The sequence below is a fragment of the Mesoplodon bidens genome (assembly GCF_964165515.1).
Source record: "Mesoplodon bidens genome assembly, chromosome: 19".
Classification (NCBI taxonomy): Eukaryota; Metazoa; Chordata; class Mammalia; order Artiodactyla; family Ziphiidae; genus Mesoplodon; species Mesoplodon bidens.
The window spans coordinates 39,542,768-39,562,372 of NC_138179.1; the positions used below are offsets into that span (position 1 = coordinate 39,542,768).

General features: G+C 46.2%; 1 protein-coding gene across 1 annotated transcript in view; it reads right to left on the reverse strand.

Annotated features, from left to right (window-relative positions):
* Positions 1–2,454: 2,454 nt before the first annotated feature.
* The window catches only part of SRP68 (signal recognition particle 68), a 30,375-nt gene continuing 13,224 nt past the window's right edge, over positions 2,455–19,605 (reverse strand). Inside the window, exons 9-16 of the mRNA XM_081219297.1 lie at positions 15,046–15,144; positions 12,143–12,207; positions 8,117–8,273; positions 7,354–7,448; positions 6,272–6,401; positions 4,560–4,635; positions 4,051–4,103; positions 2,455–3,579 (exon numbers count right to left, since the gene is read on the reverse strand). Of these exons, the coding sequence (XP_081075423.1) occupies positions 3,352–3,579; positions 4,051–4,103; positions 4,560–4,635; positions 6,272–6,401; positions 7,354–7,448; positions 8,117–8,273; positions 12,143–12,207; positions 15,046–15,144 (903 nt within the window). The 3' untranslated portion in view covers positions 2,455–3,351. The remainder of the gene's footprint in view (positions 3,580–4,050; positions 4,104–4,559; positions 4,636–6,271; positions 6,402–7,353; positions 7,449–8,116; positions 8,274–12,142; positions 12,208–15,045; positions 15,145–19,605) is intronic.

Below are 19,605 nucleotides of genomic sequence, written 5' to 3' on the forward strand. Positions count from 1 at the left end.
CCACAGGCCAGACTCTTCCAGTTGGCGTTGTCAGGATGCAGGCAGTTTCCAATTTATCTCTGCTTTGGAACATCGATAAACTTTACAGCTAAATCTGGTTTCCATCTCCTCTGTAGCAACAAGTGTCTTCCAAAACAAAAAAAATTAGAACCAACACATATTTTTGCTATCTTTGGACATTTTCCTAGACCTCTGAAGGTTCCAAGCTTCTCAAAGCTGTAGACGGCAACATGTTTAGAGATCCGCGGTCGATTAGCTTTTGTGTATGCTGATGCCGAGCGCGTGAAGGAGCAGCATTGCCACGGCGATGGCAGTGAACAGGCAGAGTGAGCGCAGCCCCTACCTCGGAGTTCCTGGAGCCGCGCGTCCTCTCCTGGCTGGGAGGAGGAGGAGGCCATCGCCTCAGCTGCAGGAGGAAAGACTGGCGAAGTGCCAGGGCAACTGTGGGTGGACGGGTGCACTGCCAGCACAGGCTGTCATCTCATGGCCACGGTGAAAGGCTCAGGTTGCCACCAAAGGAAAGGGATGGAACGAAGCCCGGCACTGTTTCATTTCAAATAGGGAATCCAAGAATTCTCATCTAGTCAAATGGAAAACTGGGGAATTCCCTGGCGGTCCAGTGGTTAAGACTTCGTTTTCCAATGCAGGGGGTGCGGGTTCAATCCCTGGTCCAGGAGCTAAGATCCCACATGCCTCAGGGCCAAAAAACCAAAACATAAAACAGAAGCAATATTGTAACAAATTCAATAAAGACTTAAAAAAAAAAAAAAAAAAAGGAAAACTGGAGAGTACAGCGAAACAATGCATATGGAAAGGAAAAAACCAGGAGACTGAGCAGTGGAGAGCCTGTCCAGCTCCAACTGCCTTACGTTGCTTTTTCCGACAGAACCAGCAGAGTTAAGGATAACGAACTTGGCCAAATCATGTCTTTCCCATCCAAGGCTCAGCATTCATTCTCTAAGTCTGTACGCAGAGCGTTCACCTCGTGGGGCTTTGAACTCTTAACGTTTCTGCAGATCAAGACCATCACTACCCAACAGGTAAGAAGTGTAAAAAACCATTAACACAGCAGCCCTCAGGCATGTTCTAAAAAACGTAGACTCAACTGAGCTTCCGCTCCTCCTCTCTGGATCTGGGGAGACAGAAGACTCTTCCAGGGTCAAATCCTGCTGACCACGCCACAGCCCACCCTGTGGGAGGCATGAGAGCCAAAACAGCAGGACCCACCCAAAGCAAAGCGACTGTTCACAACCCTTCCTCACACCGGCAGAGCTCCCTGCCCTCCGCTCCCTGGGAAGGAGGGACCGGGTGGCCTCTGCAGTTTCATTCTGTGAACCCATCCAGCCAAGAGTGCTGCTCCCTGGGGCCTGACTCTGAACCCGTTCCCATGAGCTGCAATAGCCACTTCCCAGGCCTGAGGACAGGACGGGGTCCTGCTTCTGGCGTCCTGTCTCCCATATCACAGCCTGTTTAACGTCTGGGGATTCCAGGTGAAGAGATGTGCGAGCTAAGTGAGACCTCGGCTCTGTCAGGTCTTTCTTCTTAGGTAAATATGCGTTTTGATACTAATCACATCTTGTCATGGCCTCACTGGCTGACAACAGTCACTGCTCCTCAGAGCAGCCAGCAAGGACACCAGGTGGAGGGGAACTTCTGGTGTGTTTCTTTTTCATGAGAAAGAGAAAGCTTAGAAAATCTTCAAAATGATCGACTCGGGATTCTGGCTCCCCCCGCCCCCGTATGCCGGCACTCTGAAGAGAATAGGAAGGGCTGGAAGGAGCAAGACAAAGGGACATCTTCCCAGATGAGGACAGACAGAGCTTCTCCAGCCCCGGCCACACCCCTACAGTGCCACAGACACTGGCACAAGCAGACTGGAGGACCGCCTGCACAGTGGGGCCTCAAACTGGCTTCCTGACGCTGGAGGACACCCCAGCTGTGGCTGCAGCCCAGGTCAGCGTGAGAATGAGGTGAGGGAGATGAAGAACCTTGGACCACAGCCCTGGTGCTGCCAAGCGCACTAGATAGCGGGATGAGGGTGAGGAGGAGAACGAAGGGCCCCGGCACTCCCCCAGCCCATCAGGAACACTGACCGGGCCTTCAGGACCAAAATCCAGGACCTCAACCTAAGATCATCTGTGCTGTATCTTCAGAAGGAGGTAGGGAGAGAGGAAAGAAAGATACCCCTAAATTGCATGGCACAGATGATGAAATGATGAAACTTTCAATTAAAATTTAAAAAGATCAGCTTTCTGAGACTCTCTGACCCAAAGCAAATCCTGGGGGGAGAAGAGTTCTTATCTCTGAGCATCTCGAAAGCCCCTGCCAATGCTCAAGTCTAAGAGACACATCTGATCTGTCTTCCCACCACCCTCTCCTAACTTCTGGCGATTTCCTCTGCAGCTCACTGGGAAAACAGAGGCACCTCTGAGCCCACAGAGGGTTTCATGCATCTCATGTTTAAGTCACTTTTATTCCTTGCTTTCTGACATTACTTTTGTGACTCCTATTATTGATACTATAATAGAAATAAAAACGAGTGACGAAGAAAAAATAAAGGGTAAGGAAAGGAAGTGATGAAAATATAGTGGCATCTAAAAATTACAGGTTGGGAACTCTCTATTAGAAACAGTGCCTCCATCACTCGTATCAGGCATCAGACATACCCACGTTGCCAGGAAGTCAGGATCCACATGACATGACAGGATCTTGCAACAAGGTTCCCGAGGAGAAAGCTGGGACCAGACGTGAATGAGGATGTGCAAAGAATGGGCACAGTATCCAGCATCTTTGCCTTTTAATATAAGATTTGTTTTCATCATTTCTGAGTGTAACATATTTCTTCTAAAAATAGAGCTCTTTGCTTGTTCTGAAACTTCTTAACTTTCACTTGGAGGTGAAGGGGAATAAGGCTGCCAATGTTTCCTAGTCACGGACAAACTCTTCAAGGGATTCTGGATGCTCACAGCAAGAATGAGTTCATTTCAAATCCATGGTACTGAAGAAATACGACAAAACATTCTCAGCCCCAATCTGTGCCTGGTGTGGACCCCCACGACCACATTACTGACCAAAGGCTCACGTGAGACCAGACGGCAGGGGCCCCTCCTCCAGGGGACGGACACAGGACCCTGCACATATTTATCAGAAGACAACAGGGTGCCCTTCTAGCACCCTGGTTAAGAATGGAAGTGTACAAACACACAAGACATAGGAATGCAGGGTTGAGGATGTTAAACTTCTGCCCTGGGCCAATGCAGACCTGGATTTAATATCATGGAAGCTGCTGGGGTTTTCTCACAATACAGATTAAGAGTCAGAATCTCCCCCTGCCCCCAAGGAAGAGCCTGGTTAGCTCCTGAATCCAAAGATGCCCTTGATATATCCAGTGAGGCCACTCTTGGTCTTCTGCTCCAACTTGTCCTCAAGGGGTGGGAAAGCCACATGGTTGAGGGCCAGGTCAAAGAACAAAGGCTTGCATGGGATGGGCTGGAATCCCGGCGGGAAGTGCACGAGGTTGGCTTGCTTGGTGACGAGGGAAGGGTCCAGGCAGAATGTCTCAAACCGTTCGACCAGGGGCTGGAAGTCAAACCAAAAGCAGGAACCCAGATGTTAATCACAGCCCACTGGTGGAGCATTCACTACGGGCCGAGCACCCAGTTCAGAGCTTATATGTGCTATCTCACTGGATGCCCACAAACCTCCTATGAGGGGCTTTCATGTCCTCATTTTATAGTTGAGAATCACTGAAATCTAGAGAGGTTGAGAGAGGTGGGCTGGGACTGAGGTATAAGCCTGTCCGATGTCCAAGTCACAGCTCCTAGCCAGGGCACACAGCAGGTTCCTAACTCTATTTGGGACCATCTAGATGACACCTAACAAATCTTACATAGGCAGCTTTCAGGTCCTGAGTAAAAGGAGGGAAGTAGGGTGTTCACTTAGAAATTTAGGGTCCTCGTTCTACAAATGAGTACACATTCCTAGTAAGTTATGAATCCTTTTTATTCCTCAAAAGCCACAGCCCAGACTCAAGCCACAGCCCAGACTCACCTTATTGTCCTTGACTTGGAAAGAGGTCTCTGTTTGGTGGGAATCATTTGTATCTGAAAGTTTCACAGGATTCAGTAAGAACAGGGACTTATAACACACCATAGTCACGAATGACACCTATCACACGTCTGGGTTCTAAATCCTAAGAGCAAAAGTAGCCCATCTGTGGGGAGTTAGCCCTCTGCCTCCTGAGTCCAAACTCAGAGAGAAGTAGTGCAGATAACAGACAACTAACCCCAGACCAATGTGGTCGGCCCAGCGAAGCAAGCACCGTCGAATGCAAGACACTGATAGGCAGAACGGACAGCGCAACAGCGTTTCTCTAAATTCTTCCACATAACCTGATGCCTCAATGGGGCAGAAGGAATGGCAGGAGAAAACTGCTTACAGGTTAACCAAAACAGCCCCTTTCAATCTTAAAACAGTGGCATAGGGGGTGGGAGAGAAGAGGGGCAGCAGTGAAGGGGAGTCTGAGAAGACAGGCCGCAGAGGACAGGCAGGCGGCTCACCCAGGATTGCGGCCGCCTGCAGAGAGCACTTTTCCGACCTCACTTGCGTGATGAGCTCTTGCACGTCAGGCAGGTCCTGTAACAATGTGGAAAACGGGGACTCGTGAGCTGGAGTCAGGCCAGAGAAACGCACCACACTAACCTGAGCTAAGTGACCCCACTGGTATTTTCATGAATTTTAGACTTTTTAAAATGGTCTCCCTATTAAAAGAAACAACACACAAAAACTAGCCTGTTTCAAAGGGGGAAATCTATGCCATGGCTTTAGTAATACTGCCTGGAAATAATAATGACAACAATGATAATATTAATAAATTTATCATATACTAAATGCATTATGTGCCAGGCATTGCTCTAAGTAGTTCACATAATCGTTCATTTCATCTTCGCAATAATCCTGAGATAGTTTGTACTTGCATTTTACAGATGAGAGGGGCCAAAGAATGTGTCCAGTCACATTCCCCGTGGCAGTAGGGCGGGGCTTCAGAACTCGGGACGGCTGGCTCCAGGGCCTGAGTCCCCACCCACTGACCCCTTCTACAAGGGCAATGCCATTCTCTTGCCTCAGCCTCTTACTCGGCAAATTGGGAAAGATCTGACTAGGTCTGGATACTGCTGAATCCCCTACACCTCTGTTCCCTAACGCTTTCCCCTGAAACCAGCCGTCACATTAGGTCAGATGGGCTTTTGTAAAATGCCTCTTACTTCTCTCCGGAGATAAGCCATCCACACTGGTTTGTCTCCACATTCCAACGACACCCTACCAGATGACGCTGCTACACTCGCCAGCCCACCCTCTGCCCACAGCCGCCTCCCATGTACTCCTTCCTATTTCTCTGACCTCACCCTCTATCTTCTTCTGTATTCACAGGTGGGTCCTATGCAAGTCCCATGGCTGCAGCAAAACCACAAGCTCTCCGAAGGGAGAAACCAGAGTTCTCCTCCACCCCCGAGCCCAGGGCTGGTCCCAGCAGACACGAGTGCCCCAACAGCAGCCCCTCTCACACTGCCTGTGACAGTGTTAGGAACAGTAACCCTAGCCCGCTTTTCTAAAGTCTCTACTTATAAAACACACTTGGATTCCTTGGACCAGTGCTTTAAGAATCTATAACCTCACAGCAGTCCACAAGCTTAAAAAGCTAGCTGCCATTCAACAATCACTAAATCAAACCAGATCAGCATGTAAGCTTTGATATATACCCAAGTCACCTGGGGGTCTTGCCAAAACGCACTTTTGACTCAGCAGGCCTGGGGTGGGGCCTGAGAACCTGCATTTCTAGCAAACTCCCAAATGCTGCTGCTGCTGGTCCAGGCACACATTGTGTGGTTTTCAACTTGGCTACACATTAGAATAACTGATGGGCTTAAAAGACCCCAATGCTCATACCAGATCCAACACCAATTAGAACCAATATCTCTGAGGGTGGAACCCGGACATCCACCTTTTAAAAATCTTCCCTGGCAATTCCAACATGTAGCCGAGTCTGAGAACAGTACTTCAGGGTGGTTTTAACCAGAGGAAGGCCGTCCCTCTTGGTACCCGAGTCCTCTTCGGGCCTGGAATGCTGCCATGAGCTGCACTCCGCAGCTCCTGGGCACTCAGGGATGTACCACATGCCATGGCTGACCAGGCAGGACCAGTCTGGGAAGGCGTCGCAGCCTCACAGCAAAAGTGCTCAGGGCTTCGAAAACAAGAGAGAACAACAGCTCACCTTTAGGCTGTTCTTGAAGGCTCCGGCATCAGAATTCACCTCATCTGCGTATTTCAGGACCCTGTCGTACAGGACAAGGGCTTCGCTCCACTTCTTCACCAGCACATAGGACTGAGCGATGAAGAAACACCTGATGGGGAAGGAAAGAGCCACAGTGTTCTTAAGCAAAAATCACCCAAGATCAAGGCTTTCCTTGCTGTTTAGGCTAAATAAATTGTAAAGTTTCTTAACCTCAGGCTCACTACCTGGGATGGGAGATCCCACCGTTCTCACTGTTCCAGTTTGCCAGCCTAACCTGCAGACTTGTCCCCGAAATTGGAGCCAACAAGTGTAGGTCCAAAGCTGACCCACTGTCTTTTACTTACTGTTGGCTCTGCAAAAAAGAGGTAATTCCCAAAAGGCACAGGGAGGAAGCTGGAGACAGGCAGGAAGGAGGGAGGCTGCCCAGATATAAATCCCACCCACAACTGCCCACACATCGAGGTCGCAACCGTTCACCTCTGCACATGTCTTTCAAAAACCAAATCCAAAGAAACAAACCTCTTCCTAACAGCAATTACTCTGCTGGGATCAACAGAGCCTGCACGCTGCTGGCCTTTGGCAGGAGCCAGAGAGCGCAGGGGCAGGCGGGCCAGAAAAGGAAGGGCAAAAGCACTCAGGGCTCTACTGAGCCATTCTGTCTAGACCCCATGTTGCTACACAGTCCACTCCCAAGTTACAAATAGCACGGTGCATGTAAGAAACTGAGACACTGAGCTTTCTCCCAACTCAGTTCAGTCTCCCTGAATCAGCTGCTCTGGTTCTGCTAATTAACGCTTTTTCCAACACTTATCCCTTTTCCACTGGGAGGAGGAAGGAAAGGGAAGGGAGAAGACAGGTAATGTATGTGCTTTCCAGCTCCCCCAACCTTTCCAAAGAGCAAAACTGCACTGGAAACTCCCAGCCACAACCTGAAACTTCCCTTGAACACGCTGGGCTAACTGCTCTCTGATCACATACCCAACCTTCCAGGGACGTACTCCCAAGGCTTCTAGAACCACTGGATGGTAGAGGAGAGCCCTGTCTGTCCCGCAGGCACTTACCTGTAAGCCTTGTAGACCCGAGTTTTAAGGCCTATCTCTTTCTGGAAGGCTCTGTCCTCCTCTAAGCCAGGAAGCTGGAGCAATTCCACCAGATTCTGCACAACAGATGCAACAAGAAAACTCATGAAGAGGAGGCCTCGCACTGACAGTTTGACAGAAGACTTGTGAGAACAGACATGGGCAAAACGAAAGAGTCTAGGCTTCAAATAATGGGAAAAAGTCTGTGACGCGTGACTCAGCAGCAGCCACATCTGGTGTCACCTCCACCCTCCTCTCTGACGCTGAAAGCCCACGTGTCCTTTCTCTCTCAGTCACACTCCACCTCCTTCAGAGACTTCTTGGACCCTCTCAGCTAGAGGGGATTTCTCCGGCTCTGAATTCTCATTTCAGACAGCCCACTCCTGTGGCATCTACACGAGTAAGTGCAGATGTGTAGGGGTCTCACAACCTTACTCACTGGTGAGCTCCCAGTGGGCCGAGGCAGAGTGGCCTCAGGTCCCAGGATGCTCCACAGCATACGGGAGACCACCCTGCAGAGGGGAAGTGCTCAGTGAATACCTGTGGTTTACAAGTGTCTACACATCAACACGTCTGAATATCGGGCTCACGGATGGCTAAAATGGCACGAAAACAAGACCTCTATCTTTTATCGAGACGCTAACAGCTCCTGGCTGTCACAGCCCTTTCGCTATGCAAAGCTCAGTCATCTGTGTCCAACACAAACACAGGACAGGCTCTTGCATTCCCAGCCCTCCAGGGTCACCTGAAGAATGATGTCATAGAGCCGGATCAGGTCCTGGGGCCGGGGGGAGCGCTTGCTGTCATCCTCCGGCTGCTGCTGCAGCACTGCCTTCTGCAGGCCTTTAGCCATGTTCTCGTTCCGCTTGATTGCTGTTGACAGCTTGATGTAAGTCAGGTAGCTGGAATGGACCACATGTCAGCTCAGGTTATGACGAGGGAAGCTGATGTTCTGGGAAGAGCACTGGACCACAAGCTGGGACTGCCCTAGGGGATTATGGGGGTGAGGGCATGTCATACCGCAGGGCTCTCCGAACTGGGCCTCAAGCTCCAAGGGCCTTCAATTCTGGCTGCTGTTCAGTGGCTAACTGCAGGGGACCAGTATGAAACCTTATGACAAAATCTGATTTTAGCTTGAATTATATCCTCTGTGTCTTTATTTTTTAAATTTTTAAAATTTTTGCGGTACGCGGGCCTCTCACTGTTGTGGCCTCTCCCACTGCGGAGCACAGGCTCCGGACGTGCAGGCTCAGCGGCCATGGCTCACGGGCCCAGCCGCTCTGCGGCATGTGGGATCTTCCCGGACCGGGGCACGAATCCGTGTCCCCTGCATCGGCAGGCGGACTCTCAACCACTGCGCCACCAGGGAAGCCCCTCTCTGTATCTTTATTAAAGAGCCAGAGAGCTACTAATTTCAGAGGACACTGCTGGTCCTTAAGATGGCTAATGGATGGCAAGCTAGTCCCTGGAACAAGGACTAGTTATCTGCCTGGCCCACACTACAGGGACAGCGTACATGCACAACAGCTGCTCCTGTTCAGCTGATGACCTTCTCTTCTCAGAAAATACCGAGGGACAGTCTCTTTGGAGGGTTATGCATATTAAATGTGTGTATATACCGGAGACTATGCGTGATGCCTGCTTATTTTAACTGTACCATCTGGAAAGTCCTTTAATATTTGGCGATTAAAAACATGGTAACTATTTAAGTTTGCTTAAGAAGTGTTTAGGTCTCTAGATCCCCATCTTACTGTGGCAGAGGCTGGAGGCATCCTGGGAGAGGGAGGATATAAAAGAGGCCTGGGGACAGGGGATACAGGCACAGCTGAGGTCAGGGGCTCCATAATGAACCAGGGGGGTTAAGAGACTGTCAAGTTCTGAGGGCTGACCTCCTAGCATTCTTCTCCTACTCGGCTTCCAGAATAAGAACAGCTTGATATATTCTGAGGATCTGACCAGCCCAAGAGAAAAAACCCTTCAAGATTCTGGAGTCAGGGTCCTCAGTGAAACGCAGACCCAGAGCGCCTACAGTGAAGCCACAGCTGAGGAGCTCCATGCAAGAGCTCCCAACAGACAACACACAGTCTTTAACAGGAGTGGATGAACAAGGATCACCAGACACTTAAGGAAAACCTCTGATAAGACAGAAGGGGCCAAGACTGAGAGGGGGAAAAAAGCAACTTGGAAGAACCAAACTTTGTAGGGAGAAGAAAACTTTAGACAACTATTATTAATAATTTCAGAAAGTGAAGATTTTGTGGGTGTGAAGTTAGAATGAGACACTGTTTTAAAATAATATTCAAAGAACACAAATGAGCTCTTAGAAATTAAAATCGGGACTTCCCTGATGGTCCAGTGGTTAGGACTCTGCACTTCCACTGCAGGGGGCACGGATTTGATCCCTGGTCAGGGAACTAGAATCCCACATGCTGTGCGGTGCGGCAAAATAATTAATTAATTAATTTAATGGCATTGGAAATGAGGAAGCCTGTGTAGGAGTCAGATGGGAAGTCAAAGAGGGGTCAGGGTGAAGAGCGGGAGTAGAATTGGTGAGAGAAGGCTGTAGGGGAAAGTGGTAAGAAACGCTGAAAGCCAAAAATCAACAAGTAGCAACATAACTCATGTCATTTAGAGACATGGAGGTAAATACCAAAACAATTTGTTAAAAGAATTAAAAGTAGGGACTTCCCTGGTGGCGCGCAGTGGGTAAGACTCCACGCTTCCCTTGCAGGGGGGTTGGGTTCAATCCCTGGTCAGGGAACTAGATCCCACATGCTTGCTGCAACTACGAGTTCGCATACCACAACTAAGGAGCCCGCCTGCCGAAATTAGAACCCAGCGCAACCAAATAAATAATATTAAAAAAAAAAAAAAGGGGCCTCCCTGGTGGCGCAGTGGTTGAGAGTCCGCCTGCCGATGCAGGGGATATGGGTTCGTGCCCCGGTCCGGGAGGATCCCATATGCCGCGGAGCAGCTGGGCCCGTGAGCCATGGCCGCTGAGCCTGCGCATCCGGAGCCTGTGCTCCGCAACGGGAGAGGCCACAACAGTGAGAGGCCCACGTACCGCAAAAAAAAAAAAAAAAAAAAAAAAAAAAAGAATTAAAAGTGGCTGCTGCCACCTTTTTTTTTTTTTTTTTTTTTTTTTTTTTTGCCACACTGCATAGATTGTGGGATCTTAGTTCCCCGACCAAGGATCAAACCCGCGCCCCCTGCAGTGGAAGCTCGGAGTCTTAACCACTGGACCATCAGGGAATTCCCAAAAGTGGATGCTTCTGAGAAATGGGAGGAAAGGTCATGAGATGGTTTTTTCTAAAGCTCTGTAGAAAAATCAAACTCTCAAAATAAAGTAACTATTATTCAGAGTAGTATAGGAGTCCAGATACATCTTTATTAAAATACAGGAGTTTTATTAAAATACAAGAGCTACCTGATTCTCGACTTCAATTTACCCCAAAGCTGGCTTCCGATCCTAACTGATTATGATCCTGATACTAGCTACATGTGGAAGTGGGAGAATGGATCCAAGGGCAAGGGGCTTCACAATTTGAAAGTTTCCTGAGCCCTGCTGAAGCTCTCTGGGTCTTTCAAGGTTAGGAAGTTGATCAACTGCCTCTGCCTTGTTACGGTTGTTAACTACCAACATGTCCCCTAACCTCCTGAAGCCTCATCTTTCTCCTTAGGTTATTGAAGAAGACGGCTAAGGGCCGTTCTTGCTGATATTCTGTGCACCCGAGTCATCTAGCCGTCAATTTGACATTCACATAACACCAAATCCCCTAAGAACGGAGATTAAGGCAGGGAGAGGAGTTTTTATGGTTTTGCTTTTTTTATAAAAGAGGGAGGGGGGGCACGGGAATGACTGAAAATACAGCCAGGTTCACTAAAAAGTTATAAGCAGTGACTAAGAAATTAAAATTTCAAGGTCACATGGAAAGAGAATCTGAGGAGAAGTGGAATTTTATTTCTCCCCAGGAAGTTCGAAAAATGTCACTCTTCCTCCTTTCTCCTGTGAAACAAAATGATCTACCTCTTAAAAAATTTAAACTTGACAAGGTGATTTAAAAATGCATATGAAAGAGCAAAGGGAGAAAAACAGTCAAGATGTGCCTGAGCAGAAACCTAGTGGGGAAAACTTGCTCGACCAGATACCAAGACTTATGATAAAGTTATAGTAAGTCACTGTGCTGGTGTTAGTACAGACAAATAAATCAGCAGAGCAGAAGAGAGTCCAGAAAAAAAGAGCACGCAAGGAGAAAATGGAATGTATTCCTGCAGATCAGTGGGGAAAGGACAGAACAGCCAATAAATCATACACTGGACTAATCCATTGTCCTCATGGAACAAGGTGAAATAGATCCTTACCTCACTCAAAAATAAACTCTAGATGGAAGTAAACTTGAGTTGAAATTGAACTCAAATATAAAAGGGACAATATAAAACATTCAGAACACAGAGGAGAGTCACTCTGGGAGCTTGGCACAGGAAGGACAGTGGTTAGCTCCAGAAGAGGGGGAGGAATCAGCAAGGGTGGGGCCACAAGGAGCTTCAAAGTTACTGGCTGTATTCTAGTTCTTACACTGTATAAAAATTTTAAATTATATGTATATTAGAATAATATACAAATTCAAAACTCATATGATAAAATGTGAATAGATGCATTCAGATTTTAGTATGTATCAATAAATTATAATGTACATAAACATTATATATACTCTTTTGTTCCAAAGATACATCATACAATGTTAAAAAGTAAAAACATCACAACCCTTACCTGTGCAGGTACTGAAGATTAGATACCTTCCCCGATTCCCCTTCAAGGGTATAATCTCTCTGTTTCTGCAGAAAGTGAAAAGGTAAAGATAAAATGGCTGATCCTATCCTTGGCTCTGACCACCTCGATTTTTTTTTTTTCTTAACATCTTTACTGGAGTATAACTATTTTACAATGGTGTGTTAGTTTCTGCTGTATTACAAAGTGAATCAGCTGTACATACACATATATTCCCATATCCCCTCCCTCTTGCATCTCCCTCCCTCCCACCCTCCCTATCCCACCCCTCTAGGTTGACCATTTCATTTAATGACGTGGTCCCCCAAGTGCCCTGGAATACAGGCATGGACTCTAGTAAGTTAAGGGTCCTCAAATATCAGAGGTCTACTGCATATATTCTAGAATGACAGGGTCACTCAGTTGCCACTGGCATCTAAAAATCAGACTTGAATAAGAGGATTCAGAGTAATGGCCAGTAAGGCTTCCTGTCCACTGCGTCCAGTGTTCAGACCCAAAGCATTAAGGCAGACAGTCCATGGTCCTCGGTTCCATTTTAAGACCCGTGTCTTAGACCCAAGTTCTATGCCTTGTGCTGTTAGCTCTTGCCTTTGTGGCTGGCTGAATAATGGCCTCTAAAGATGTTCACATCCTAACAGGAACCTGTGAAGATGTTACCTTACATGGCAAGAGACCTTACAGATGTGATGAAGTTAAGGATCTCTCAATTAGCCTGGATTATCCAGGGGGGGGCCAACACAAACATAGACTCCTTATAAGAGGGAGGCAGTAGGGTCAACAATACAGAGAAGATACTGGGACTGAAGCAGAGGTCAGACAGGAGAGAAGACGCCATGCTGCTGGCTCTGAAGATGGAGGAAGGGACAACAGGCAAGAAATGCAGGAAAGTGCACTCTCTGGAATACTGGAAATGGATTCTCTCCTAGAGCTTCCAAAAGGAATGCAGCCCTACGAACTCATTTTAGACTTCCATCCTCCAGGACTGTAAGATAATATACTTGTGTTGTTTTAGCCACTAAGTTTGTGGTAATGTTACAGCAGCAACAGGAACACCTTGCTATCACCATATTCATTACATTCTGTGAGCTGTCTGCTAAATTCAGCTGCTGTGAATTCAAAGTGAATGATGAGGCTGGGGCTCTGTATGTACCTGCTAAATGAATCAAGGGAAGTATAATATATAAAGGCTGCTTTACTGGAGGAGGAAACATGCGACTACAGCCCAACATACATTTATTGAATATTTCATACAGAAGGTACTACGACAGATGATTAAAGAAATATATAGTTACTTTTAATATGCTTATAGTCTTAAAAAAATGTAACGAGAAGGTAAATATAAAACAATACACAAAATGTTAAAAGGCTGTGCTTGACTGGGACTTCCCTGGTGGTGCAGTGGTTAAGAATCCGCCTGCCAATGCAGGGGACACGGGTTTGAGTCCTGGTCTGGGAAGATCACACATGCCGTGGAGCAACTAAGCCCGTGCACCACAACTTCTGAGCCCGTGCTCTAGAGCCCACGAGCCACAACTTCTAAGCCCGTGTGCCACAACTACTGAAGCCCACATGCGTAGAGCCCGTGCTCAGCGACAAGAGAAGCCACTGCAATGAGAAGCCCGCACACCGCAACTATAGAAAGCCCGTGCTCAGCAACGAAGACCCAATGCAGCCAAAATTAAATTAATTAATTGATTTAAAAAAGGCAATGCTTGATTAACTATCAAACAAAAATTATAGCTGCAAGGATCAGATATTTGGAAAATGGAGAGATGTGGGTGAGGATGGTATAGGCAGGCTTCTCAGAGACAGTGAGCTATGAGCCACATCTTGAAAGACAGCCAGCGTTTGGACAGGTGAAAAGGGAGTGGAAGAAGCCAGGTGTGAGGAGGGGGGAAAGGACAACAGTGTAAGGAATGCACTGTAGTGGGACAGGCACAGTAAGACAGTGAGTACAAGAGCCTGAGGCAGAAGACTCAGAGGGAAGTAGCCAAGTACAACACTGGAAACAGGCTAGAAACACCCAGCGGAGGCTCATATACCAGCTCAAGGAGTTTGAACTGTATTTGCTAGACACTGTGGTATCTAAAGCAGGGTGTACATAACCCTCAGGGTACGGGTATAAGAAGAAAACTAGAACTTCTATTTATATCTATCTCAATTCTAAAAACTTTATTTTAATACATTTTCTATATCACAAATCAGTTGAATAATAAGGTATATAATTTACAAATAAATGTTATCAGAGATAAATGCTCGATTTTACTTATGGGGTGCATGATCATAGAAGTTTAGCGACCACTGCTCTAGACCTCAGAGAATCACTGGGCTTTTTTCACAAGTAGGCAGTGAAATAGGATCTGGAGAGGTTCAGTCTGTTCTTCTGGCAAAAAGGTCTGGAAAACCAAACTGAAACCAAGATAGGAAAAGCAATCAGGAGACTTTTGTGGTAGTCCAGGCATAATATAAAGGGCTTATTAGAAACAGGTGGAATGGACAAGAGGCGAGAGAAATTACAAAGGCAAAATAAACAGGGTTTTTGGTGACAGGGAATAAAGAGACAAAAATGGTTCTGAGGTTTTCAGCCTAGATGCCTGAATGAATCACAGTGATATTATTAGAGAAAGGGAGCACTGGAGAAATCCACCTGGAGATATGAATTTGAGATCAAAGCTTACCAGGTAATACGTGAAACCATTAGGAGAAACAGGATAGACAAAAGAATTTCTCAACCTGATGGAGCCCAGAAGAGGCTTCTGTTGTTCATTAGCCAATCACACCTATATACAACGGTGGCTAAGAGTCAGTGCACTGAGAATGCGACACACAGACTGAAGAGGACCTCAGCCCAGAACAAGAGCCCATGGCTCAGCTCAGAGTCCTACCTGATCTGGCTTGAGCTCTTCCCGAACGGCCTGGATGGCGTCCCGACACTCACTGAGCATGGATTCAAACAGACGCTCCTTGGTTTCTTCACTTTCAGCCTAAACAAAGGCAGAAGGCAGTAAAAAGATTTTCTTTTGAGTAAGACATAGCACTCTGATGGGAGGAGGGCATAACATCGCTTTGATTCCTCCCATCAGACACAAATACACACATCAACCAAAAAATGGCCCGAATCGGAGATCATTTCAATTGTTAATATTCTCTATCATATACGATTTTTCTTATGGTTTTAGTCTTTATTTGTATGGAAATGAGAAATATATATATATAAAGTGAACATACTGAAAAAGTATCTGTATAACTGATCTAAACTGTCAGGCAACAGATGCTTTAATGTTTCCTCTATCATAGAACTTTCTACTATTCTCCTCCAACTCTTCTACCTCTGCTCCCGACCTGCACCTGGCTTCCCTAGAGGGGCCTTATGGACTAGATTCGGGGCACTGCTACCTCACACTAAGGCTCAGCACAGCAGAAGTTTCTTTTCCTTACAAATGTAACCCAACGGACTTGCACAGACTGGATTTCTTTTAAGTCCAAGCAGGTGAGTAACATTACTAATCAATACCTAATCAAAAATATATTTCTCCTAAATGCCATATGAGGTTCTCCTCACCACAGAAATTCTGCCCTCAGATATTCCATACGGCTATGCTGAGAACATTTTTAGGGCAGATGAGGTTGACAAAGCATAGGGCGTCAACCCTCTGCCAGCCGGCTGGGATAAGGCAAAAAGTGATTCATTAACTGAATACCTGCCAAACCACATTATCATTCTAAAGAATCTGACTGAGCAGGTGGGAATGAACAAAAAGCAAAAAGGAGATGAACTTGTGTTACCTGCTGACCCACTCTGACATTAGAACATCAACATTCCCATGATTATGTTTGACTTTCCACAGAAACTAACATCCAATCTGATCTCCTGACACTCAACTGACCTCCAAGAAAGCCCCAAAGAAAACCGGTACCACCCACTCCTTTAAGAGATGGCTGGGAGGGGCTTAAAGAAAAACCTTTTCTTCTCTTAAGAACGCTTACGTTTTTCCTAGTTTCCAGGGTGGAAAAAAACTTCCTTGTAAATCACCCAATATAAATCGAACATACTTTTCTATTTATAAGTTACTTGCCTTTCCTGTTGTTCAGTAACTTAGGAACAAATCAGGGGCACAGCTATTCTATAAACTTATAAAGGCAAACACAGCCACCATTAACTCACTGAAGCCTAGAGCAGTGCTGTCCACTAGAACTTTCTGTGATAATGATGTATCTGCACTGTCCATTGTAGTCATCGTTAGCTACATGTGGATGCTGAGCAATCTGAACTTTTAATTAATTTAAATAGCTGTATGTGTTCAAGTGGCTACTGTACTGCACAGTACAGCCCAGCTCTGGAGAAACACACTCACATGAAACACTGTTAATTAAGCATCTCAAGTTAGCAAGATTCTTTATAATCATTTAATCAAACTGGCCAAATTTTTCAAAGTACAGATCCCGTGGAACGGAGCAGCCGTAGAATAAGATACGCGAACAGACCTGGCACTAACCACACACATACCAGAGCCATGTCGTGAGCAGGCAGGATAAACTCCAGCATCAGTTTGATACCATGCAATCCAGCGAACAGGCCACCGACACCCTTTTAAGATAGGTGGGGCTCAGCAGTCAGGGCAATGGGTGTATAAGTAAGAAAAGAGTAAATTTGGTTTTACCAGCTACATAGGATCTGTCTCCTTTCCTACAGGGAGGGAATGGCTCAAATAAAAACATTAAAATGATGTCTAAAATGCTAAATCTCTTTAATGCCATGTATTACCTTCGTTCCCTTTGAATAAGGAAACCTCTGTATCAAGGTACTGAACATAAGCAAATTTTCCCTCTGCTTCCAGAAAATTCTAAGTTCCATTGGGAATCTTACAAAAGTCTTAAACCACAATGAAGGAAAAAGCCTATCTGAAGGGGAGGACTTCAGTCAATTGTGTTTTCCTAATGGCAGCTGCACTGCACAGTGACGTGGAGACCACTCATCTCCGGAGCAGAACTTCTCATGATTCTCCCGGGCTGGACAAAATGTCTCCAAACAGGAAGCCTGAAACGTATTTTGCTACTTACCCGTTTATTCCATAAACCTGTCTTGGAGGCTAAGATAATCCTGAAGGGTCAGTGGAACAAGAAACATCTCTCTATACGTATGCAGAGGGAGGGTCCCTCAGAATCCACATGCATATGTCTCAAGTCTGCCACTGAACCAACAAGAACGTGCTCCTAAACACAGGGGCAAACCCCCTACGTAAGAATTTGTGGTCTGCTTGGACCTTTCCCAGGTGTGCCTATGACAGAGAGAAACCTGAAGCCCAGAAGTAATGTGTTACTCAGTCCTAATAAACAAACTCGAGATCAATTTTTTTTTTTTTTTTTTTTTTTTTTTTTGCTGTACGCGGGCCTCTCACTGCTGTGGCCTCTCCCGTTGCGGAGCACAGGCTCCGGACACACAGGCTCCGCGGCCATGGCTCGCGGGCCCAGCCGCTGCGCGGCATGTGGGATCTTCCGGGATAGGGGCACGAACCCGTGTCCCCTGCATCGGCAGGCGGACTCTCAACCACTGCGCCACCAGGGAAGCCCTCGAGATCAATTTTTATAAAACTTCAAACACTCTCCAATGTGCTTTTCCACAGCCTCAAACCACGTCTCAACGCTGACTAAAACCAGCTGCTTGTGTCCTGAGGTAGAGACCCCCAGCTCTTTAAAACAGAGCTCCCAGAATGTTTTCGCTTGTCTACAAAAATTGCTGGTGGTATGACTAAGAGACAACAAGGCGAGACTGACCACATTCTCCACCATACTCGCAGGAGAACCAAGGGGATGGGAACCAAGCCTCACTCGGCCCAGTGAGGTCTAGTGAAAAATACATGGGCCTTGAGTAAAAGAGGATACAAACCTCACTTAAAAATAGATTTTTTTTTTTTTTTAGAGAAAAGGGGAAATGATCTCCCTTCCAGTCAAACATTAAAACATTAGCCATGTGGCTTCCCTGGTGGCGCAGTGGTTGAGAGTCCGCCTGCCGATGCAGGGGACACGGGTTTGTGTCCCGGTCCGGTAGGATCCCACATGCCGCGGAGCGGCTAGGCCCGTGAGCCATGGCTGCTGAGCCTGCGCGTCCGGAGCCTGTGCTCCGCAATGGGAGAGGCCACAACAGTGAGAGGCCCGCATACCGCAAAACAAAACGAAACAAACAAACAACAACAAAAAAAAAACATTAGCCATAACCTGAGGATAAGAATCATGAAACCTGCAGAGACTTTAAAGCTTCCCACCCCCCCACCCCACCCAAGAGCTGCCTTACACCCTCAAATCACCACCAGGGACAATTCAGGTAGGACCAAGGACTAACAAAGCAAAACAGAAATAAATTATAAAGTAAGACAATATTAAAGACATGAGAACCTAAAGCTTGGCTAAAGAAAGGAAGGATTTTGCAGCTGGAGTTTGGCAGCTGATTAAGCCTCAGCTCCAGTCTTTGCAGTTTAATATTATCTCCCTGAATTATTTCTTCCTTCCACGCTTTTCAGTAAACTGCAGTTTAATACTTAAATGTCATAAAAACCTCTACAAGCAAGCAAGAAGCTGGGGCTACCAAATTCCTGAATTCCAGTTCCCAGAGGGTGGTGAACACCAACATCAGCCGGGTTAGGAAACACGGCAATGAAAAGCCCTGTCTCAGGCAGAGTGCTTGGTTTCCAGGGCAGAGAACAACTCGATACAATAAGGAGAACAGGCAAATCATCCTGTGTTCCCTGTGCTATACAGTAGGTTCTCACTAGTTACCTATTTTATACACAGTATCAATAGTGTATATATGTCAATCCCAATCTCCCAATCCATCTCCCCCCACCCTGCTGTTAATGTTAAAACCTTAATGGGATTCCTGGGATTAATACATATTTTGTTTGGCCTACCAAATTATTTAAAGGCCTCTGATACTCAAGTGATCCTAATGTACTGTAAGATGCTTAAAAAACCACAGATAACTATTCACCGCAACAAGCACATTAACCAGGCACTTAAAAGATTCTACAGACATTAAAATGATAACGGAATATTGTAAACTCTACATCAGTAAAATCAACAATTTACATGAAATTAACAAATTCCTTTAAAAAAATAAAATCCAAACTGACACAAGATGGAACAGGAAATCCGAACAGCCCTACAACTTGTAAAGGAATAATATTTGTTTAAAACAAGCAAAAACAAATTTTAAAAACCTTCCCACAAAGAAAACTCCAGGACCAATGGTATCCCTGGTGAATTATAACAAACATTTAAGGAAAAAAAAATACCAGTGTTTCATACTCTTTCATAAAAAGAGAAGAAGGGAACACCTCCAAATTAGTTTTATTAGGTATGTATAACCCTGACCCCAACCCTAAGAAAGACATTACATACAAGACAAGAAAATCATAGGCCACTCTTTCTCATGAAAACAGATGCAAAAT